Source organism: the organism of the source record quoted next, unplaced genomic scaffold, assembly GCF_019419815.1.
Source record: "Pyrus x bretschneideri cultivar Hongxiangsu unplaced genomic scaffold, Pyrus_bretschneideri_v1 Contig34, whole genome shotgun sequence".
NCBI lineage: Eukaryota > Viridiplantae > Streptophyta > Magnoliopsida > Rosales > Rosaceae > Pyrus > Pyrus x bretschneideri.
In genome coordinates, this window is record NW_025999657.1 from 1,715,890 (window position 1) to 1,740,067 (window position 24,178).

A 24,178-nucleotide genomic window follows, 5' to 3' on the forward strand; every position below is an offset into this window, starting at 1 on the left:
GGAGGAGATTTGAGGCTAAAACATGGCTGGACAAGTACTTGGCAGATTCTCCTAACTTAATTATGACTTTATTTTCTAAGTTATTTTATTATTATTTAGTTTCCTAGTTGGAATAAGAGACCTACGTCTTAGGGTTGTGCGATGGCTTAGCAAATATATTGCTTGGCTGGTCTTAAGCCTTTTTTTTTTGGGGGGGGGGGGGGGGGGGGGGGCGGGGTGGGGGGTGGTGGTGGCGCTTTCTTTTATGCAACTTTGGAGATAGAGAGTAATTGCTAGGGTTCTTGGAGATTTTCTATTTTAAGGTGTTTTTATTCCTTTTATTCTTAATAATATTTTCTTCATATGGGTAACTAATTCCTTTTACTAGGGTGAAGCCTTGAGCCTTAGCATGAATATGTGATTTTTATTTAATTATTTATGATTGATTGCATGCATACTTTGAATTATTAATCACCGTGATTAAAACTATCTAATTGTCTTAATGCCTGATCATCATTAGGATCTTTAGAAAAGTAATTTGATGCAATTTTGGTCAAGGTTCACTGAAATTGACACTAGCTTCTTGTGATTAATAATTGTAATTTTACTTAAGATGAACACCACGTCTTAAGGGTTGCATAGTTTTTCAAGGGGTTTTCATAAAACATAATGAGTCTTTCATGTTCAGATTTGATCCGAACGTTCGAACAGGTTGCATATTAGATATACGTTCTATATTAGAGGTTCCAAGTAGAATATAAATTAAGAAAACCTAACCTTCAAAGTGGTATGTGTAAATCATAAGTAATTGGTATAAATTTATAGGATTGCTAGGTGATGGTGAAACCCTAGTCTTTTATAAATTGATATTTAAAAGTCTTTTCTTTTGTCATATTAGTTTTTAATTAAAATTCTTTTTTAATATTACCCAATTTTTGTATTCTTGGAAGTATTTCATGTGTTTTTATCCCTACTTTTGTAGGTGGTAAAAATTCTATCATCTGCAAAACAACGATGAACTCCATTAACGATGAAAATTTGGAACTCAACCTAAAAAAGTTAGGGGTAAAACCAACAAATCATAATTTATTATAGTTGGACCATTTTTAGTTAGACTACTTTAATATGAGTCTTGTACTAATCATTAAACAAAACTTATAACATGATTTTTTTTATTAAAACTAAAAATTTTCAAGCTTTTTTCATTAGTTTTCCTTATTTTAAAAGGGTATATAGAGGGCAGAAGTCAGCCAAGGGCAACACTTCTTTGCATATAGAATACGAATTACCAATAACTCAGATCGACCTCTAGGAAACCCTATGAGGGCATCGTGAGACTTGTGTGCTTTTTAGAGGTGGCAGTACAGAGGTCTCTGTCCTCTAATTTATTCATGGTATAGCGGATTAGTCCAAGGCCTACTAATAACAGAAGACATGGTATCCAAATTTTCAGGGAAGTTTGAGGATGGTATGAGTGGGGTCAAGATTTTGGAAATCAAGTCTTGGAAAGTCAATCACATGCCACGTGGGAGGAACTAACTGGTGGAGAATGAAGACCAACAAAATGATTTGTTTCATGGCAAGGAACTTATAACACAGAGACGACACTTTCCTTAGGATCGGATCCATTTAATTTGGATCCATTCATTTATGGGAATCAATCAAGCCTAGGGGAAACATTTATGAGACGTGGAGGTGGGAAAAACATGAGTCGAAAGAAAACAAGTAGACGCAAACGACATCTCCCTGAACTCGGTAAGCAGAGTGCACGCGACAAGGACTTGGAGGGACGTGGTGATCATGCAAGAAAACAGAGGGCTTTCTCTAGAGATTCTATGTATTCTACAGCGACGGCGGCTGACAAGGCTTAGCCCTGCCGAGAGCAATGAGTTGCATAAGTAGGAATTGTCGTGGGTTTGTGTTGGTGATTTTAATGAAATTTTAAAAACTGACGAGCAAGAAGGCAGAGACCAAAGAAGTGAGAGACAAATGACAGGCTTCGGGGAGATTGTGGAGAAGTGTCAATTCCTTGATCTTGGGTATACAGGGAACAAATTCACTTGGGAAACAAGAAAGGGAGGGGTGATAAAAGTTTGACTTGATCGAGTTTGGCTAACCAGAATTGGGTTGATCTCTTCCTTACTTTCCGTGTAGTGCACCTTAATCCCACATCATCGGACCATATCCCTATTATGTTGGAATGGGAAGTTCGAAAGCGTGCAAAGTTTAAGAAAACATTCCGGTTTAAAGACGGATGGATGGCAAATGAGGGGTGTCAGGAAACAGTGAAGGTGGGGTGGAGTTTGGAATTCTTTGGGTCACCTATGCATCAAATTACAAAGAAAATGAAAACTACTAGAGTGGAATTGTTAAAGTGGGCTAAGAACAACGAACGATCTATTCCGGGTGAGATTGCAGCAACGGAGGATAAGCTAAATAGTTTATTTGGACAACTGTTCACCGAAACATCGATTGCATAGAAACAAGTCCTTTATAATAAACTTTATTCTTTGTTAGGCAGGAAGAAGCATTTTGGCAACAACGCTCTAGAGAAAATTGGTTGCGACTAGGGGATCAGAACATTAGATATTTCCACCAAAAAGCAACTAAAAGATCTCAGGGAAATTGCTTGACTAGTTTGTTTGATGAAATGGGGATATGGCGTGACAATAAGGCAGGCATGGAAGAGGTAATTCTGAGTTATTTTACGACACTTTTTGATTCCGAGGGACCATCGAATGGAGAGGAAATATTACAATTTATTCAACCAAGGGTCACAGAGAGTATGAATGCGGAACTAACGTGTCCATTTGAGGATGATGAGATAAAGCATGCCCTTTTCCAAATGCATCCAACGAAGGTTCCCGGGCCGGATGGTATGTCTCCAGGTTTGTATAAAAAACATTGGGATATTGTTGTCCTAGTGTGTGCATTAGAGTCCGTTCGCTACTATCTTCGGGAATTACGTTGAGAAAAATCAATTACACACATGTAACCCTAGTTCCAAACAATAAAGATCCAACGGTGATGACACAGTTATGTCCGATTAGCTTGTGCAATGTAATTTACAAAATTTGCTCCAAAGCTTTCATAAACAGGTTAAAACGGATGATTCGGACAATTATTTCGCCCAACCAAAGTGCTTTTGTACCAGGTAGATTGATTTCAAATAATAGTTTGGTTGCTTCGGAAATTGCTCATTATATGTCTAAGAAATCTTTAGGATGGAATTGAGTGATAGCATTGAAACTGGACATCAGTACATCATATGATCATATAGAATGGAGGTTCCTCAAGCAAGTCATGGAAAACTGGACATCAGTACATCATATGATTACCGTATCCTACTCCTTCAAATTAAATAGTGAGCATGTTGGGTACACCCACCCAAAAAGAGGTATTCGACAAGGTAACCCGTTTTCGCCATTCCTGTTTGTGTTATGTGCATAGGGGTTCTCTGCCCTTTTGAATGCTTGGGAGAGTCAAGGGCAGATCAAAGGCATAAGAATATGTAAGGGAGCACCATTAATTAATCATTTATTATTCACAGATAACAGCTTCATTTTTGCTTGTGGTACACTCAAGGAATGTTTGCAGGTGAACCATTTGTTGAAAACTTATGAAGAAATCTCGGACCAAGCTATTAACTATTCCAAGAGTTATGTATATTTCAGTGGGAATTTGACTGAGTTTGATAGGCAGCTCTTAGCGGACTATCTTAGGATGGCGAGAGTGATTTTCCATAATCGTTATGTTGGTTAACCGGTCCTAGTGGGGAGGGGGAAAAAAGAAACGCTCGCCTACATGAAAGATAGATTGTGGAAGAAATTGAATGATTGTAAAGGTAGTCTTCTGAGCAGCGCGGGGAAAGAAATTTTGATTAAAACTGTGGTCCAAGCTGTGCCACTTTACACCATGCAAACGTTCTTGTTACCCAAAACTTTATACGATGAACTAACTCAAATTGTGCCACAATTTTGGTAGGGCAAAGAAAATGGGAAGTATCATATTCATTGGATTCGCTGGAAGAAGCTATGCAAACAAAAGGGACAAGGTGGGTTGGATTTAAAGATCTCTATGCATTCAACCTTGCTTTGCTTGCAAAACAAGGGTGGTGGTTCAACCACTAACAATCATCACTGGTCTCTCAACTATTCAAGGCTAGGTAATACCCTAACACAGACTTCCTCCTAGCTCCGATAAAATCAAACTCCTTATTTTGTTGGAGAAGCATTGCGGAAGCTAGGAAAGTAATTCGAACATAAGCTCGATGGAAAGTGGGGGATGGTGCTTCTATTAAAATTTGGGGTGACAGTTGGTTGCCAGGGAAACTTTCTTCAAAGTTCTTAGCCCTATACCAATGGAAATGGGTCATTCCACTACTGTGGAGAAGTTGATCTCGGTGGAGGGAGGGATTGCATGGAACATGGAAATGATGAATAGTATTTTTGTCGAGGAGGAAGCTCAATTGATTCAGAACATACCACTTAGTATCTCTCAGACACCGGATGTTTTAATCTGGTCCGCAAAGTCGAATGGGAAGTTGACAGTGAAAAGTGCCTATTTTTTAGCTTAAATTGGTGGAGAAGTCAACGGACAAGAGAGTAGTGGTTATTGTTGGAAAATCAAATCAAAACAGGTTGTTAATGGTTAAAGCAAGCTGTTAGTTTCTTTCCAGGTTGTTTCCAGCAACTACAAAGATCATTGCTCCCTCCATCTGTTAGCCGAAAGCTGATTACAAGACAGCAGTGTGCTGCCATGTGATGTATTAGCCGAAAGAGTGTTGATTGCAAGCTGGAAAGATAGCTGCATATGTGTGCTAGACTGTCCAAAGTTCCTGCATGTGTTTTAAAGGGTGTAAAGATGTTAAACACCCCATTCATTGCATGTGTTGTTGCATTGTTTATTAATTTATGTTTTGTATAAAGAGGCCATCTTGCTAAGCTTTAGAGCATCCCATCCGAATCCTATTTCCCATTCATTTAATTTCAGCTTGTAAGCTATTGAGTTTGTAAACTCTCTTTTCATATATCTAAGTGCAAGTGTTTTACCAAAGCTTGTTGCTTCCCTCCTTTCTCTATTTCTTTGTCCAATTTTATTGAGAGTGAAAGTGAGAGGTGTGATAGAGTTTGTAAACTTATCACCCACATATTTTGGTATTGAGTTAGTAAACTCTTGTGAATACCAACAATTGGTATCAGAGCCAGAATACCATTCTGGCAGGTGCAGCAGTTATGGTGTCCAACTTAGTGCAACTCCAAGTTCCCACATTGAAGAAAGAAAATTATGAAAGATAGTGCATCCAATTCAAAGCATTGTTTGGATCACAGGAGCTATGGGAAGTTGTCAGTAGTGGGTATGTTGTACCCACTGCCGAGCAAGAAGCCGTATATACTGCGGATCAAAGGAACACTCTCAAGGACTTACGAAAGAAGGACCAAAAGGCGCTGTATCTTCTATACCAGGGTTTGGAAGATTCAACGTTTGAGAAGGTTGCAGAAGCAACAACGAGCAAACAAGTATGGGATACACTCAGTACAATCTACAAAGGAGTAGATCGAGTCAAGAAAGTGAGATTACAGTCACTTCGAGCAGATTTTGAAACTGCTCACATGAATGAAAGAGAGAGCATCTCCGACTATCACACAAGGCTCATTGCGATAGTAAATCAGATGAGGAGAAATGGCGAGAGACTCGATGAAGTACGAGTTGTGGAGAAGATACTCCGGTCACTCACATCTAAGTTTGAGCATGTGGTGACTGCCATTGAGGAATCCAAGGATTTGGAGGCGATGAGCGCAGAGGAGCTACTAAGATCCCTCATAGTTCATGAGCAACGCATTCAGAAGAATGCAAGCCCCACAACGCTAGAGCAAGCTTTGGAGTCAAAGTTGAATATTGACAAACCAAATGGAGGTCGTGGGCAGTGGAACTCATGTCGTGGGAGTTCATCCAACCGTAGCCGAGGACGAGCCCGAGGAAGAGGTCGAGGCTATGCACAAAATCAAGGTCAGTCTCAGGAATGGAGATCTACTCGAGGAAAGGCGCATATCTAGTGTCACAACTGTAAGCAATATGGACATTGTGCCAATGAATGTTCACATAAAAATAGTGAGCATGTCAACGTGGCAGAATCAAGTGGAAACACTGATGAAGAACTTACAGTCTTGCTAGCACACCATGATTCCAGTAGCCAACAAGATGTTTGGTATTTGGACTCTGGTGCAAACAATCACATGTGTGGAAAGAATGAGTTTTTTGCCGAACTCAAAGATGGGGCCTATGGATCTGTAAGTCTTGGTGACTCCTCAAAGTTGCCAGTTGAAGGCAAATGGAAGATCAAGATCATCCAGAAGGATGGTAGAGAAGAATACATCTCCGATACCTACTACATACCAGGTATGAAGAGCAACATTCTGAGCATTGGTTAACTGTTCCAGAAAGGGTACATTATACATATGGAGAACATGCTTCTCACTCTCAGGAATGCAAGGAGAAAGCTTATTGCACGTGTTCGAATGTCAAAGAACCGGATGTTTCCGTTGAATTTGAACACAAAGATTGGAAGCTGCAACATCGGTGTAATGGAAGATGAGTCATGGAAATGGCATCTTCGATTTGGCCATCTTCATTTCAATGGCCTAAAGTTGCTGTCAAGTGGAGGAATGGTTCGTGGTCTACCCCAAATTGAAGCCACACGCCAAGTATGTGAAGGTTGTGTGCTTGGCAAGCAAGCACGACTATCGTTCCCTGTTGGTGATACATGGAGAGCAAAGGCACCACTGCAGTTGGTGCACACAGATATATGTGGTCCATTGGATCCCATGTCTTATGGAGGTAATAGGTATTTTATTACCTTCATTGATGATTTCAGTAGAAAGACTTGGGTCTATTTTCTCAAGGAGAAGTCAGCTGCCCTAAAAATTTTCAAGGAGTTCAAGGCACTCACAGAGGCTGAAAGTAACCACAAGCTTGTGGCTGTGAGATCAGATAGAGGTGGAGAGTACACCTCCAATGCTTTCCAAGCATAATGCAAGGAGCAAAGAATTAGGCATCAACTTACTGCTGCCTATACCCCACAGCAAAATGGGATAGCCGAAAGAAAGAATCGAACCATCCTTGACATGACAAGGTCCATGCTAAAGTAGAAGAATTTTCCAAAAGAGTTATGGGCAGAAGTTGTAGCTTGTTCGATTTATTTGTTGAATCGATGTCCAACAAAGAGTGTCAAGAGGATGACACCACAAGAGACTTGGAGTGGATACAAGCCGAATGTTACACACCTAAGAATTTTTGGGTGTGTTGCATATGCTCAAGTTCTAGAAGCCAAGAGGAGGAAACTTGATGATAGAGGTGAGAAGTGTGTGTTTGTGGGCTATAGTGAAGAGTCCAAGGCATACAAGCTCTACAACCCACTAACTGGCAAACTAGTGGTTAGTAGAGATGTCATCTTCAGTGAGGAAGAGACATGGAAGTGGAACAATAAAGAAGTCAGTAAAGAGAAGATCGTCTCCACTGATTTTGAAGAACCAGAAGTTGTACCACCTATTGAGCAACAACCTGCTCAAACGATCACAACAACTCCAGTGCACAGAATTGCAAGGAGTGGTCCTACATCTAGTGAGGAAAGCAGCTCCTCAACTCCAGTGAGGTTAAGGAGTCTCACAGAGATTTATGGACAATAAGAAGAAGAAACCAATTTTTTCTGCTTCTATACAGACCATGAACCTCTCTCATTCAATGAAGCTGTGGAAGAAGATTGTTGGAAGAAAGCCATGGAAGAAGAGATCCATGCCATCGAGAAGAATGACACTTGGGAGTTAACAAAGCTCCCACCAAATCAGAAGGCTATTGGTATCAAGTGGGTTTACAAGATCAAACGCATTGCAGATGGAAGTGTGGATCAATATAAATCAAGGCTTGTAGCAAAGGGCTACAAACAAAAGTATGGAGTGGACTATGATGAAGTCTATGCTCCAGTTGCAAGACTTGACACGGTAAGATTACTAATCTCTCTTGCCGCTCAGCATAAATGGAAAATTTATCAATTAGATGTCAAGTCAGCCTTCCTTAATGGAGTTCTTGAGGAAGAAGTGTACGTGGAACAACCAGAAGGCTTCCAAGTACAAGGAAAAGAAGATAAGGTGTATTGTTTGAAGAAAGCTTTGTATGGCCTCAAGCAAGCACCATGAGCTTGGAACTCAAGGATTGACAACTACCTTCACCAAAATGGATTTCAGAAATGTCCATACGAGCATTCAGTTTACATGAAGAACGGTGAAAAAGGGGAGTTCTTAATTATTTGTCTGTATGTAGATGACTTGTTGTTTACAGGAAACAATGAAGCAATGTTCTATGAGTTCAAGCAATCCATGTTCAGTGAATTCGAGATGACTGAAAATGGATTAATGTCATACTTTCTTGGCATAGAGGTGAAGCAAGAAAGTGACGGTATCTACATCTCTCAACAAAAGTACATGGGAGATATATTGGAGAAATTCAATATGGACAAGTGCAATATTGTCAACACTCCAGTTGCAACTGGATTGAAGCTGTCCAAGGAAGGAGAAGGTGAGTTTGTAAACTCAACCGTGTACAAAAGCTTGGTTGGAAGCCTAAGGTACCTTACAATCACAAGACCTGATATAGTTTATGGTGTTGGACTCGTGAGTCGATACATGGAAACACCAAGGGAGTCTCATTGGCTGGCCGCCAAGAGAATTTTGAGGTACATAAGAGGTACTCTAAACTATGGTCTATTTTATAATTTTGGTGAAGATGCAAAATTATTTGGTTATTCAGATAGTGATTGGGGAGGTGACCAAGATGAAAGGAAAAGCACAACTAGCTATGTGTTTTTTCTAGGATCAAAAGCTTTCTCATGGACTTCAAAGAAGCAACCAATTGTTGCTTTGTCATCGTGTGAAGCCGAGTACGTTGTTGTAGCCTCAACCGTGTGTGAGGCAATTTGGTTAAGAAATCTGTTGAAGTCAGTGTATCATCCACAAATGGAATCGACTGTGATTCATGTGGATAACATCTCAGCTATCAAGCTTGCTAGGAATCCAGTCCAACATGGAAGGAGCAAGCACATCGATACCAGGTTCCATTTTCTGAGGGACCATGTGAAGCAAAAGACAATCGAACTTGTCTATTGTCACACCAAGGAACAAGTGGCTGACATATTCACAAAGCCACTGCCAGTTGAGCCATTCAAGTTGCTACGTGAAATGCTAGGCATAAAGGCGTTTTAATTTGAGGAGGTGTGTTGGAAAATCAAATCAAAACAGGTTGTTAATGGTTAAAGCAAGCTGTTAGTTTCTTTCCAGGTTGTTTCCAGCAACTACAAAGATCATTGCTCCCTCCATCTGTTAGCCGAAAGCTGATTACAAGACAGCAGTGTGCTGCCATGTGATGTATTAGCCGAAAGAGTGTTGATTGCAAGCTGGAAAGATAGCTGCATATGTGTGCTAGATTGTCCAAAGTTCCTGCATGTGTTTTAAAGGGTGTAAAGATGTTAAACACCCCATTCATTGCATGTGTTGTTGCATTGTTTATTAATTTCTGTTTTGTATAAATAGGCCATCTTGCTAAGCTTTAGAGCATCCCATCCGAATCCCATTTCCCATTCATTTAATTTCAGCTTGTAAGCTATTGAGTTTGTAAACTCTCTTTTCATATATCTAAGTGCAAGTGTTTTACCAAAGCTTGTTGCTTCCCTCCTTTCTCTATTTCTTTGTCCAATTTTATTGAGAGTGAAAGTGAGAGGTGTGATAGAGTTTGTAAACTTGTCACCCACATATTTTGGTATTGAGTTAGTAAACTCTTGTGAATACCAACAGTTATTCGGTTACACATAAGGTAAAATTTTTGTGGAAGGCCTTGTGAAGAGCTCGGGTACCTGAGAAAGTGAATATTTGTGTGTGGTGGTGTTGTATGAATGCGTTACCAACACGGGACAATCTGAAAATAAAGAAAATCACTAGGGATGCTGCATGTATATTCTATAACGGCGAAGAAGAAACCTTGGTGCATTTGATGAAGAATTGTCCTAGAACGACTTCGATTTGGTTGATAAGCCCATCGGGTCTACGGAGTAGAATAGACACTAGGGGACATTTGGTGGATTGGTTAACAAGACTTACTAGTGATTTATCAAGAGAAAGTTTTGATTTGTTACTTGTGCTTATTTGGAGCATTTGGAAAGAGCGGAACTCGTTTTTACAGCAAGGAAAGGTGCTTGAACCATTGGAGTTGGTTTGCAAAGCCCTAAGTTGGTTACAGGAATTCCAACAATGGCATGGGAAAAACCACACATGCAGCAACAACAAACCAAAAAAATGGAAGAAACCGGAATTGGTTGGGTAAAATGTAACTTTGATGCGGCCTGGGATGAACAACATGAGGTAGGTGGCGTTGGGGGGTGATTCGAAATGAGGAGGAGTATGTAGCAGCAATGGCGTCACATAACACTAACATTTGCTCCCTACCACTGGCTGAGATGATGGCAGCAAGGGACGCGGCTCTGTTTGTCAAAGAGTGGCAATTCCCAGCTTTGGTTCTTGAAGGTGATGCAATGCTTGTGGCATGACTCAAATATGAAGGAAGTGATGACACCTCACATTTTGGAAACAGTCTAAATGACACACGTTCAATTATTCATTCATTGCCCAAGTGGAAGGTTGAATTTAGGGGAAGGGAGACGAACAAGGTGGCACACAGGCTAGCATGTAACACTGTGACTTGGTTTGAGGAACATCCTGATGTAATTCTTGATCTTCTCTTTGAGGATAGCAATTCCTAATTAATTATGTTGGTGCGGGATACTTTTTTTCCCTTCGACCGGATTGAAAACCCCGATAAGGTTTTTATCGAGACTCTATGTTTGCACCCTATCCTCATTGATGTACGCATTCCATTTGTTATTAATGAATATCGTATCTTTTCCAAAAAAAAAAAAAAAAAAAGAGTTGAAATCAATTTGAAATTAATTCTAAAGGTTTGTATGGTTATTTGTAATAAACCCATTTTTTAATGATAATTTGAGTTGATCCTTTTGTTTTCTATGTTGATGTTCAGCTATTATTTGAGTTGATTTGAGGTTTTTTTTTTCTTATAAATAACGTAAAAATTTATTTATTTATTTAATAAAGGGTAAAGATGAGTCTACAATTTGGAATTAACCCTAAAAGTTGGGTAATTATTTGACCAAAAAAAAAAAAATTCAACATAAGACGAGATTTCTTAAATTAAGGACTAGTACTCGTCATGGATGAATAAGGAAAACAAAAAAGTAGGTAGTTTTCATTGAGGCCAATTGTATAGATTCTCTCAAATGCCGTTCTTATTGCTCAAGGATACAGGCTTTCCTCTTCAACCCGCCACCTGCAATAATGCATCCAACGTTCTTGATCCCTCCTGGCCATGTATATGTTATAGGGGCCGCCTTGGAGCCATACGTGGTCGGGCTTTTCCCACTGAAAGTAGCGAAAGAAACGCGTTGTGTCCCAAACATTATTCTCGAACGTGAAGTTGTAAGTGTTGCCAAATTCGACTATATGGTTGTGCAGATTGTCGTCCCCGGACAAACACTGTACTTGGAGGTCAGCCCTTGAAGGGTCCAGAATGTTTTGTATCTCGACAAGGACCACCCCATCCAGCCGTACCGAGACCTGCCGTGAAGATTGGCAGAGTGTGACGACCACCACGGCAAAGAGGATGAATATTACACGGCTCCTTCAACTATTATGTGACCCAACTCAATCTTTAGAACTTTCCGTAGAGTGATGATTCTTGTGCTTGTTATATATCTATGGGTTTTCTAACTTTAATCCTTGAAGAAAATTGAAATTTAAAATAAACTTAGTGTTAGATTACATATTAATTATAGTCCCTTGATCTATCCTTAATTCAAAATAATTATGTGTATTTTATTCAATGTCTCCCATTAAATATTTAAATTTATTAATATACACATTTTAATTTATTTGTTGACCAAAAAAAGTTTTTTTAATTTATAAATTTTATTAACATTCTTCAAACTTGTGAGACTCAATTAATATACCTAAACATTAGTACCGAAATGTATATACCAAAATGTATGCACCGAAATGTATTATATTAAATTAATGTACCTAAATGTGTGTACCGAAATGTATTATAGTGAATTAGTGTACCTAAATGTTTGTTTTGAAATGTATGTGTCGAAATATGTGTACCTATATGTATACACCAAAATGTATTATAATGAAATTAATATAACTAAATAAAGAAGATAAAGTATATCGAAATATATTGTATAACAAAAATTAATTTATCTAAATGTTTACAACAAAATGTATTACGACGAACGAAAAGAAAATTATAATTATAATGAAATAAAATTAATACATTAAAACTAGGAAGAAAAAGAGAAATAATTAAAACATCAAAATATAATTAATAAATGAAGTGATTAATATATCAAGGGACTAATATATATATATACGCGCGCGCACATACACATACATAAACGGTATATTATCCGATTGAATATGGACCATTAATCGGGTAAATTCTTATTTGATATTTGCGGATTCAATTGTCATCCAAAGTTATTACTTGTTACCATGTAAAACTCTGAGAAATTTGGGAAAATATATCTGATTAATTCATCCCTTTTGTAAGCATTCCATCCATATACATCATGGCCGCATCACTTTTGCTAAATTTTTAGGGTGGGCAATCAAATTATTATTGCTTGGGTTTGAAACGCTACTGATTGGAATCATAATTTATTGATTTGTCAATTTAAGGAGTGTCGGATATTCAGGACCTTTCAATCGTTTGATAGTTTTTTTTTTTTTTTTTTGCCAAAAACACAAAAATCAATATTTGACAGTTGAAAAACCCAGAGCACCATATAATTTAAGGAAAACTAATAAACATGGCTTGAAAAGTTTTAGTTTTAATAAAAAACCATGTTATAAGTTTTGTTTAATGATTAGTAGAAGGCTCATATTAAAGTAGTCGAACTAAAAATGGCCTAACTATAATAAATAATGATTTGTCGATTTTACCCCTAACTTTTTTTAGGTAGAGTTCCAAATTTTGTCGTTAATTGAGTTCATCGTTGTTTTACAGACCTTCTTCTTTTTCTTGGAAACAAAATATAGATTCCCATGCTATTTAATTTATATTTTGTATTATTTCGTTGAAACGTGATCGTCGTTATTATTCATTCAGTATTCGAGGTACTGTTTTTCAACTTTGCTTTGTTAGTGGAGTTTATCGTTTGTTTCTTCAGAAAATAAATTTGAGATTTGTATGTTATTCAATAATAATGACAAGTTACTGTTTCTGGACTGTAAAAATAAACTGTTCTGGAATCTAAATCACTGTTTCTGGATCCAAATGAAATAGACACACTGTTGCTTAAATGTAAGCTAGAAAATAAATAGTGAACTTCATTGTATTTGGATTCAAAGCAAAATAAGCATCATTATTCTTAAATATAATCAACTCATGCATAAAAAAAAAAGAAACAATCAAAGGTTAAAACATAGACTGTTTCTGGAATCTAAGTCACTGTTTCTAGAATTTAAGTCATTGTTTCTGAATTTTGGTTCTTTTATTTCCAGATACAGTGTTTGTTTGTTGTATTTGGATTCAAAGCAAAATAAGCATCATTATTCTTAAATATAATCAACTAATGCATGAAAGAAAAGAAACAATCAAATGTTAAAACATAGACTGTTTCTGGAATCTAAGTCACTGTTTCTAGAATTTAAGTCATTGTTTCTGGATTTTGGTTCTTTTATTTCCAGATACAGTTTTTGTTTGTGCATAGAAAAAACAAACACTCTATCTAATTTTTTTTTTTTTCCAGAAACAGTGTTATGTTTTGGGTTCTCCAGAAACAGTTTTATGTTTTGGTTCTTTTTTTTTTCTATTTAGAAACACTTGATATGTACATACATCACCGGGACCGTAGGTCCTTATTGGATCTGATTGGAATAAAATACTAACACTATAAATTGTTCGTGGTGCAGATAAGAGGATGAGGATGAGGACGATGATGAGGAAGGTGAGGATCAAGGCACGAAAAAGGTAGACAATAGTTTTGGATGGTTTTTTTTTATTAAACTTTGTGCCATTTTGGTTAAATAACATTTTAGGATGGTTTTTGGTTAAATATTTATTAACCCAAGCCATTTTCATTAAAACTCTCTATAATTTATCGTTGTGGCTCCTCTCGTTTAGTTTTACAATCATCTCCATAGCACTTGTAGCTCATTTACTAATCCATAATCAGAATGTGATGAATTGAATTGAGGAGGAATTGAACTGAAAAGAAGTTGGGGTGAGGTAGATTCAGAATCAAATTCCTACAGAAACTGTTTGCTAAAATTTTCAGGAATCAAAGGTAGGATTAGCACTAAACCATAAAATCTTTTTACTAATTCACATGAATTGAAACTATTTTTTTTATTTTTTATTTTTGAACAAACGATATTATCTACACTAAAGGGGAGGGAGTGGGCTTAGACTTACAATGGGTTAGCAATAACGTGAAATTCGCCTTTAGCAAGCATCGAACCAAAGACCTCTCACTAACTTACAAGTAAAGAGAAATATCACTAGACTGTTGTATTAAGTGGCTAAAAGGATGCAAGGTCCCTTAATTTTCCACATAATTGAAATTATTTTATATGCTATTTTTTTTGTATTTATTCATTTTCTAGTAGAAATTTATTTTCATTTTAAATTAACTTTGTGAAAACTTTCTTTTTATTTTTATTTAAATTTTTTTTTTTTTTTTTTTGCTGAGAGAACAAAATTTGGTGTTGGATTAATGTGAAGGGCACCACTTAGTATCACAATCTGATGGTATTCCTCTTCACTTGTAAATGAAAGGTCTTAAGTTCGAATCTCATGAATGACTAATTCCATAACAAATTAAATTGCCCATTGTGGGGCTTAACCGAACTCCTCCTCCTTTTAGTTTAAATATATTGTTACACTCAAAAAATAAAAAATGAGGGTAAGATGAGGAGAAAAAATCCATTCCAAATCTTTCAATTCTTCTGAATGCCCTTACGTAAAGGTACCATTGATGGTTTTATGGTGGAAGTGGAACTAACATGTCTTTGAAATGACTTTTCAGAAGGCTTGCCTCAAAAATTCCAGGAGGCCCATATAGACAAACTTGTAAAACATCTTTTCTTTTCATAAAAAAGGAGAAACCCAACCTTATAAAACATGTTTTTGCATTCAAAATTTCCCGTTCACGAAATTGTGGAAGATGGTTATAAATCTACAGTAAAAGAAGCATTAACCCGACTTCCCCAAGCAAGTACAAAACGGCCAAAATAAAAAATGGCCAAAAAAAATCCATTACATGGAAGGTGCTTTACAATCAAACCAAAAAGAAACTACTACTGAGGTGACTTTCTTTGTACCCAAACGCAGATAGCAGCTCTCTCCCCTTCCATCAATATATTCCGATTTCATTCAGTTTCTTTTTTGTTTTTTTTTCTTGAGGTGACTTTCTTTGAGAGCTAGTTGATATAGTTAATATAAAAACTACAAGGAACTAAATTAAACACTAATGCATAACCTTTCTAAGCTATTGCTTCTCATGTCGCAATCTCATCAACCTCAGAATTAAATACAAAACTTGGAAATGTGGTAGTAATATCCCTGCATTTAGTAAAGAATAAAAATATTTCAGAACTATGAAATTTACGAAACATTGATTTCTATGCATGAGATTGGAAAAATTTGTTCCATACCGAAGATAGGGGAGAGTCATTATCTTTAGTAATGATGGATTCTTTGAGACAAAATTGTTCCATTCATACTTGTCTATCTTCCCATCTTGATTGACATCAGCTTCCAAGAAAGTCTGTCCACAAACATGAGAGAATTACATATCCAGTAAATTTGTGATGCTAAATGATGACGTATTCATAGTCTGATCAAGATCTTAGCACGCGAAGGATGACTCTAAAATGTGTATACTATGAATCTCCAGATTAGTATATCAAAATGCACCTAAATCGGTATATAATAATTTCAAGTCGATCCCAATGGGCTGGCACTAATGAGATAAATAAGGTTAACCATGTTTTAGAGGACAAACAATCTGGAAGGCTTCAATGAGTTTCTGACAAAAAATGTACACTTTTTCAGTCCTCGGGTTCTCAGGCATTTCATCAAAGACAAGTGACAACTTACCTTATCAAGAATTATCTCAATGGTCTCATCAGCCAGCTTCATTTCAGATTCACAAAGAAGTGCAATCAACATTTGTTTGACCTGCCAAAACCAAAAACAATGATCTCCCGTGTATTATTTTCTCTTCAGCTCAGATCTTTTTGCTCAAATTCTTTACTAGCTGCTGAAAATTTTGACTTCCATTTTGTGAGAGTTCTAACAACTTATCTTTACAAATCCTCATCCTTCTTCTGATGTTTATAAGGTTAGCTTAATATAATTTAATTTTCTAACCCATGCGTGTGCAACTCAATCACTACTGCAATAGTGTAATGTGTTGTAGTTCACCCAATGCATAACAAAAAGATACTGGTTAAAGTCCCACTCCCCAAGGGAACACAATTTTTAACCAACCCTGCAATGGGTTCTGATTGTTTTATATCCTAACCCACTTGGGCATCTACCCAGACAAAGCATACAATGTAAAGAAACAGGGAAAAAACACAAAGATGAACACCAATATACCTCTTGGCGCTCAATAAAGCCCGTGCTATCCAAATCATAAAGCTTGAATGAAACTGCAACACAACATAAAAAAAAGTGCAAACTTTAGAATATAGTACAGGCATGTAGAAGTTCTGTGGTACATAAACTAAAAGAAGTCTGCTCTTTGAAATACGTTTAAGATATCTATGCGTCTATTCAACTTACAGTCAATTTTGTCTTCTAGCGAGGCATTGGGATGAAAGACATTGAGTGATCTCACAAAGTCAGTGAAGTCAATCACACCCTTCCGTTTAACATCAAATAGATCAAATATCTGCATGTGGAGTTGGTTCAAGAACAAAAGTCAAAACTTGAACCAGAGCAGAAATTTAGAGAGGAGAATAGTTAGATTCACCATCAGTTATGATTCAGTGAAACAAGGAAATGAATACCTTCAACTACTTTAAATTTAAATTACATCTGGTTATCACTTTAGGCTGATGAAACTCATTAAACAACTGATGCAGCTGCAAAAAGTTGATTGATTCACCACAATACAGAATGTGGATAAATAGATTAAGCATAAGATCAACCTATACATACATGAAAGTTAAATTACCTACCAGTCATCTAATATATGAACTGTTAAAAAAAACCACAAGTTTCGAGAAATTAGTTTTATATGGTTCTGGAAATGTTTTATAATTAACAGCATGATTTCAATGGTTATAGATATAATATAATCTGCACACAAAAAAGCTACGCTAATAAGTAAAGTAATAGATACATACCCGATTTGTGAAGAGATTTTCTTTCTTTCTATTCTTGAAAATGGCTAGCTGAAATTCTTCCTGCGTATTCACCAAGAACACTCAATGTCACATTTTCCTAACAGATATTGGCATATAACAGTTTGTAGTACTACGTTCGTAAATAGATGTTGATCAAGAAGTTTTGACCAGACAAGCATAAATAAATAAAAATAATTTTACACATAAATATGTTAATTTTTAATTCAAAAATGAATTTACAGATATATATTTGCAACCAAACTGTCAAAGCTAAACATCCTGTTACAACATGTAATACACTGCCCAATACAGTTCAACACCATGGAAACTTTCAATTGTAAAATGTCGTTAACATTCACTGTAATCCTGTCATTAGAACATCCAATCCTTTTTCATCCACCTTAATCAAAACTTGAATTTCTACAATAAAGCAGGCTGGGGGAGAATTAGCATGATGGTAGCAAGCAGGTACATACCTTGTTTATCAACCCATCATCAATCACAGAACTGCTGATACTCTTATATAACTCAAAGAGTGCTTCAACTTCACTAACAGTAACTGGGGACCAAAACGAACGCGTTAAATTGGTCTGAGAATGAAAGAGTGAGTTTGTGCATGTGCTAGAGAAAGAAAAGAGATGAAATAATCAGTTTAATTATATTATGATGTTACAATATTTACTGCAACAAAGAAAATGTTGTAGTCAAATGCCTTGATTATCTTTTGAGGTCATAACCAATTAATTGAGGAAGAATATAAAGCTTTAGAGAGGAGCGAAAGTCTAATGCCAATAGCTTAAACTCTGGAGTAACATGAGATCCAGTGGTCTCATATTTCAGACATAAAAGACAAATATAATCGCTGGGAGAAACGAAACAAGTAGGAAAACCTGCTAAATAATAAGTTTAGATCAACAAACTGTGTACAGGGCCTTCATTGCAAACCAAGAGATTACAACAAACTACGGGGCGTAAACAAATAGTCATCATCATTCAAAAGTATAGAAAAATGCAAAAACCACTAATGAAAAAGCAAACATTGAACAACTTACAAGCTGTTTGCGAAGCAAGACTCACTGGATCCTCGTGTCCAGGAAACTGCCGCCTTGCCTTAGAACTAAAGCAACCCATTTAGAGCATCTACCTACCAACACCAAAGTTCAGCTCACCCTCCCCTCCCCTCCCCAGGCCTTATGCCTCCTTTGAACGCAGAAAAAGCAACACATTAGTGAAAAAGGCAAAGCAGTAACTCAGCATCCTTATAACATATCACCAAATCAATCAGAAATAACAGATGTAAAATAAAATAATCCCATAATTATCTTGATTTGTAGCTCTAATTAGTAAAAATCTATTGCATAAATGCACAAGGAGCAGTTATAGCCATCCTTCAACTAGTTCAAAGAAAAAAAAAACACAGTCAATAAGAACTCAATCGTAACGGCCATTCAATACCATTTAAAACAAAATAATTTTTAAATGTTTGCCAAATTGAAGAGGGAAAGAAAATAATAGAAAGTTTGGAATTGTTTGCATGCAAAGTTTCATGACTGTATAGCTCCATTTTTCTCTTCAATTCTTAAAAGCTAAATAAAAAAATCAATTTCCATATTCTTTTGCATATAGCAACCCAATGAACTTGTTGGATTAAAACAAAAAATTGATTTTCCCAGCAACCAAACAAATAATTTCAAGAATATATCAATACGCAGATCACTAAACCCCCCAAAATTTCAGAAAAATCAGAACTTTCTCAAAAGCACACCAAAAAACCAGAAATAAATCGAACCCACAAACAATTAAGCAAAAAGAAGCAAGCTTTATAGCAAACTAAAACGGGAAAGAATGTAAATTGACTTACCGACCAAGAATTTGGCCGGAAAAGCTTGGCTGCCAATTCTGGAGAGGGAAAAGCTAACAACACAGATTCAGAGAGGCAACGAACTGGAAGGAGGCAGAAAAGGAGTGAGATGGGTTTCTTGTGGAGAAAAAGAATTGGTAAATCGGACGGCTGGGGTTGAGTTTGATCACGAACTTCTCGAGAAATTCACGCTGATTTGTCTAAATAAAAGCTTCTACCGAAAGCCAAAAAAGAAAACAAACAGATGGTAGGAGGGGGAGGTGGGGGAGTCCACTGCACGAGGGGTGAATGCGCGTGATGGGATTTGGATCTCATTTTGTTGTTATTAACTTATTGTTGTTGCTTTTTTTTGTTTTGTTTTTGTTTTTTTTTTTTTTTTTAACAAACGCTATTATACTAAAGGAGCATACTTAACTTCATAATGGACAGCAATAATGTGATTTGAATTCGTCTTTTGTGAGAGTTGAACCTAAAACCTTTGAATTACAAATGAAGATAAACATCACTAGACCGTAATACTAATTTTTTTCTTGAACAAACGATATTGTCTACACTAAGAGAGGGTGTAGGCTTAGCCTCACAATGGTCTAGCAATAATGTGATTTAAATTCGCCTTTTGGCGATAATCAAACTTAAGACCTCTCACTTACGCTCTAGTGGTATTCCTTTTCACTTGTAAATGAAGCTAAATACACCTTATTTTCTTAATGTAGATAATATCATTTGGTTAAAAAAAAAAGGGGGATTTTCTTCTTGGTGGGGAAGAAAGGGATGTAAGTTATGAGTTAGGCCTTTGGTGGGGAAGAAAGGGATGTTAGTTATGAGTTAGGCCTTTGTTGGGGAAGAAAGGGATGTTAGTTATGAATTAGGCCCTTAAAACGTGGAATTTTGATAATTCCATTTTAAAATCATGCAAATATAGGAAAGTTAATATAAAATAGTATAACACCTTGATGGTTCAAAGTCCAAGTTTTGCAAATCAAACCACGCAACACATATTCCATCAACTTGACATGTTTGCTCTATACTTGCTAATTTACATTATTGCTCTTTAATTAGGCAATGTTTATTCCTGAAATAATCCAATTGTGACACCCTAGCTATAAGCTATAGCTATATTCTTATTGGACACAAGATTGGCTGTGTAAGTTTATCTTACATTGTTGGTCATAAGTCCAGATAAAAATTAAGGAAGATAACATCAGGTAGTCAACAGCTGGTATCCGTTTTCAGGTCAAATCCCTATTATCATTCTCTCTTTCTCCTCAAATAGTTCAAATTGAAAACCTAGCTAAAGATATTGAGTTTACTGTTAACCAGAAGAACTAGCTCTCCAAGCCAAAACACTAAACAATCAAACTAGAGTTTCCATCAAGCTAATATCTAGCCAAAAGTTATTGTATTTTGACTAAAGTTTCATCTTCTAAGCTCAAAATCTTCCCATAAGGACTTTTATTTCAACTAACTAGGTCATTGTTATCTCAATGTTAAAAAAGGTATTAATTTCAATTTCTCATTTACCCATTAGTTTATAAAATAAAATAAGATTCTTTGTTCTACATAGGGCACTATATTTTGCCTAAATTTGAATTTGGTCACTTTGTTTGATTTTGTTTGTAGTTTATGGTTAGTATTGAAATTATTATAATACTTAAATCCAGTCGAAAAGTATTGTTCACCAGTAGTAAATTGACGATAATAGCCCTCAACTGCTCTTTGTGCCCCGTTTTTTTTTCCTCTTGGTACAATGAAGTTGCGCATTTGTCCATGCTAGCCACAGTGTCCATCATCGTCAAAAGGTATGCTTCCACTACAACCTCTCGACTTTGCCTTCCATTTCCACTTCTCTCTCTCTCTCTCTCGTTCTTGAACTCGCCTTCTACCGCTCTCAAACATCACATTCTCTCACTCTGAAACCAAGACAATTCTGCTCACCACTTCGGGAAGTCATTGCCAAAGTCTACCTTCCAAAAGTTTATTCACGAATTGGATTGCGTAAACTTCCATATTTGCATCATTAGTAGTTCTTATAACGAGTTTAGTCGAACTTAAGGGGAATATCCTGAAGCATACCACATGACCTTAATATTCTATTTTCTCTATGATCACAAGCATGTTTTCCTACTAGGTTTTTACTAACCTGATGAGGTTTTGATGTTGGAATATGCCCTGAAAGTCATTCTTTGGAAGAAACCTTTCAGGACAATGTCTGTATGTATAGATAACTTTAATACAACAAAAGGCAAAGTCACTTATTAGGACTATCTCAATGAATGATATACATCCAAAATTAGTGAGTCCATGGACAATGGATCGGTGGAAGAAGTAATCTAAAGATGTTACACTACAGAGACCTTTTTCACATAACCATAATGTCCAAAAGGTTCCTAGTCATAAAATTGTTAAACGGACTCTGACAATCTGGATGAACTAGTAAGTACTATGTCTGCTTCAAATGGGAAGGATGGAAAGTCTCAAGCCATTCGTGTAGTGACACTAAGATAAGTATGTAGGTGCTCATTAAGGGAATGAGTTCACTGAACACAATCAAACGAGAGTACTTACATGGAGGTCTACTCACATGTCAAGCAAGTAACTCTACTGGTTGGAATAATGTAAGTAATCCATTGACCTGAGACATCATAGTTGTCTTGGGGATACGTTGATGATCATTTGATAATGAGACGTGGCCACATATCATCTTGGATGTGTTCTATGCATTGTTGGGGTCAGTGATTTATTCTCATAGGCATGTGAATGATCAACAAGGGATCTCTAATCCTCATTAAGAGAAGAAGAATACTCTAAGATATGATTCGAGAATTCTCGGACGAAGTATCAAGTGTAATGATGGAAGGCATTCCTATACGACTCAATTGAATCATATGACATAGTTTAATCACATTAGGGGTTTGACATAAAGTATCCACACCCTAGTAATGTGATTGTGAGTATTGTATTAAAGAATGATCGAATTACATTGTAATTCCAACTGAATAGGTTCTCCGACCAAATTCTACATTAGCTTGGCTAGCCATGATATATGGTTAGATGTCACTTATGGTTTGTGGGTTCTTCTAGATGATTAAATAAGTAGTCATCAAAGAAGAAGGAGAATTAAAAGTAAGTTTTAATTCACTAAGTGATTGGATAAATACTAATCAATTGGATTAGTACCAATCACCTCATTGCTCGTTAATTAGAACCTAAAACGATTGTACACTGATACACTCTTGTGGTGAGACAACTAAAGGATGATGGAATTAATTAATTAGTTGGATTAATTAAGTGCTATGATTAATTAGAAAGTCTAAAGAAATCTTAGAAGCAATGAAAGATCGTTTTGGGCTTAAAAAAAAGTTCGGATTCATTCGGGCCCAAACCCATTGGGCTTTTTATTCAAGCATAGGATGACTTGAAATGATAAAAACCCAAAGCCCAAATCAACACTATGTGGCCGGCAAGGATGATGAAAGAAAAGAGAGAAAGTGTCAATTAGTTGACTTACGTCTTTTACCTTTATAAAGGGAGTTTAATGAAAAAAAATTCATTAGGGGTTTTTTGTGTGAACTTTTCAACAAGAGAAAAACAAGTCTCTCTCTCTATACACATACATAGCCGGCCACCAAAGGGAGATATAGCTAATAATCTCTTCTCCTTTTGGTTATTCCAACATCCATCTCACTACACTAGTGGGTGTGGATCTTTAGAGGTCTTCTACTTTGGAGACTAGAGGATAACCAAAGGAGTTCCATATCTATTAAGGTGGAGGAAACAAGGAGGAAGGCTAGACTCAAGGAGTTCCAAGAACAAAGAGCTTGGAGGCGGTCCATCCTTGGTCTAAAGTCTAGATCAAGAGGTATAAAACTCAACCTTCACTTTGTTCTACAATATTTTGTTTAATGCATCATATATGAACCTATGCTTCTTGAAGGGGATTTCATGACTATAGCCTTGATAATATGTGATAATATGCTTCTGTTGCTTATGTATATAAATTTACAATTGTATATGCATGCTAGTCACTAGAAATCCCACATAAATCTCATAATTTCCCTTCATGATGAGGCACCTACTCTAGGTTGGTTGTACCCTTTTATAAGTTAATGATCATTCCGAATATGTGAAACATCAACATCATGTATTAACTCACTTTTCTCCTTAGATTATGGATCTGTCACACTGGGTTTACCAAAGCTAGATATTGGAGTGATTTAACTTTTGATATGCACCACTTGTAAGAGACTCTTGATAAGCATCTATTATACCTATCGAGAACTAATGACAACAATTATCATCTCTTAATCATGAAGACCTAATGCAACTACTTCTAATAGCACGTTTACTAATCCGTAATCAGATTGAGAGGAATTGAATTAAGGGATAATCAGAATCAGATTCCTATTAAAGTTGTTTACTAAAGTATCTGGAATCAGAATAAAATTGGTGTCAATTCCATAAAACTTGTTTACTTATTCAGTTAAATCGGAATTAAAAATAGTATCATTACTAAACTACCCCTTATTATAAATATTTATTTTTCATATAAAGTTATTGGAATTGATTTATATTTCATATCATATTAATTCATAAAATAATTGAAGAAGCTCTTCTTAAGGTAATATTTGTATAAATAAATAAAAACAGCACATCATCTTCTTCCCTTTCTTTAATCCTATCTTTCCCACAGCTTTCCCGCGACCTCCCATATTCACAGGTCCTTCACTCCTCCCTTCAATCCATATCTTCTTCTTCCCCAGCCCCCACAACCATCCCACCACCTCCCGAATTCGCAAATTCACATGCATCCTCATATGTCTCTCTCGTTCTTAAACTCTGCAAGCGACGAGGAGAACTGGGGTTC

General features: G+C 36.4%; 1 protein-coding gene across 2 annotated transcripts; it reads right to left on the reverse strand.

Annotated features, from left to right (window-relative positions):
- Window positions 1-15,314: 15,314 nt before the first annotated feature.
- Window positions 15,315-19,607, reverse strand: LOC125480534 (calcineurin B-like protein 1). Of its 2 annotated transcripts, none has more exons than XM_048591468.1 (9): window positions 19,319-19,607; window positions 18,506-18,653; window positions 17,930-18,012; window positions 17,454-17,513; window positions 16,888-16,996; window positions 16,702-16,754; window positions 16,198-16,278; window positions 15,753-15,865; window positions 15,315-15,660 (listed from the first exon to the last, which is right to left on the reverse strand). In XM_048591468.1, exons 2-9 carry the CDS (start codon window positions 18,582-18,584, stop codon window positions 15,597-15,599), a joined length of 642 nt encoding a protein of 213 aa, XP_048447425.1. In that variant the 5' UTR covers window positions 18,585-18,653; window positions 19,319-19,607; the 3' UTR covers window positions 15,315-15,596. The 2 variants fall into 2 exon arrangements, with proteins under 2 accessions (XP_048447425.1, XP_048447424.1); XM_048591467.1 differs by having other exon boundaries at window positions 19,315-19,606.
- Between the last annotated feature and the right edge of the window lie 4,571 nt (window positions 19,608-24,178).

Excerpts from the sequence above, each read along its gene's own strand:
- LOC125480534 (XM_048591468.1), bottom strand. The coding sequence starts at position 18,584 with ATGGGTTGCTTTAGTTCTAAGGCAAGGCGGCAGTTTCCTGGACACGAG. Across the intron at positions 18,013-18,505 it reads TCTTGCTTCGCAAACAGCTT|TTACTGTTAGTGAAGTTGAA; the intron begins GTAAGTTGTTCA and ends TTTGGTCCCCAG. Across the intron at positions 17,514-17,929 it reads ATGATGGGTTGATAAACAAG|GAAGAATTTCAGCTAGCCAT; the intron begins GTATGTACCTGC and ends GTGAATACGCAG.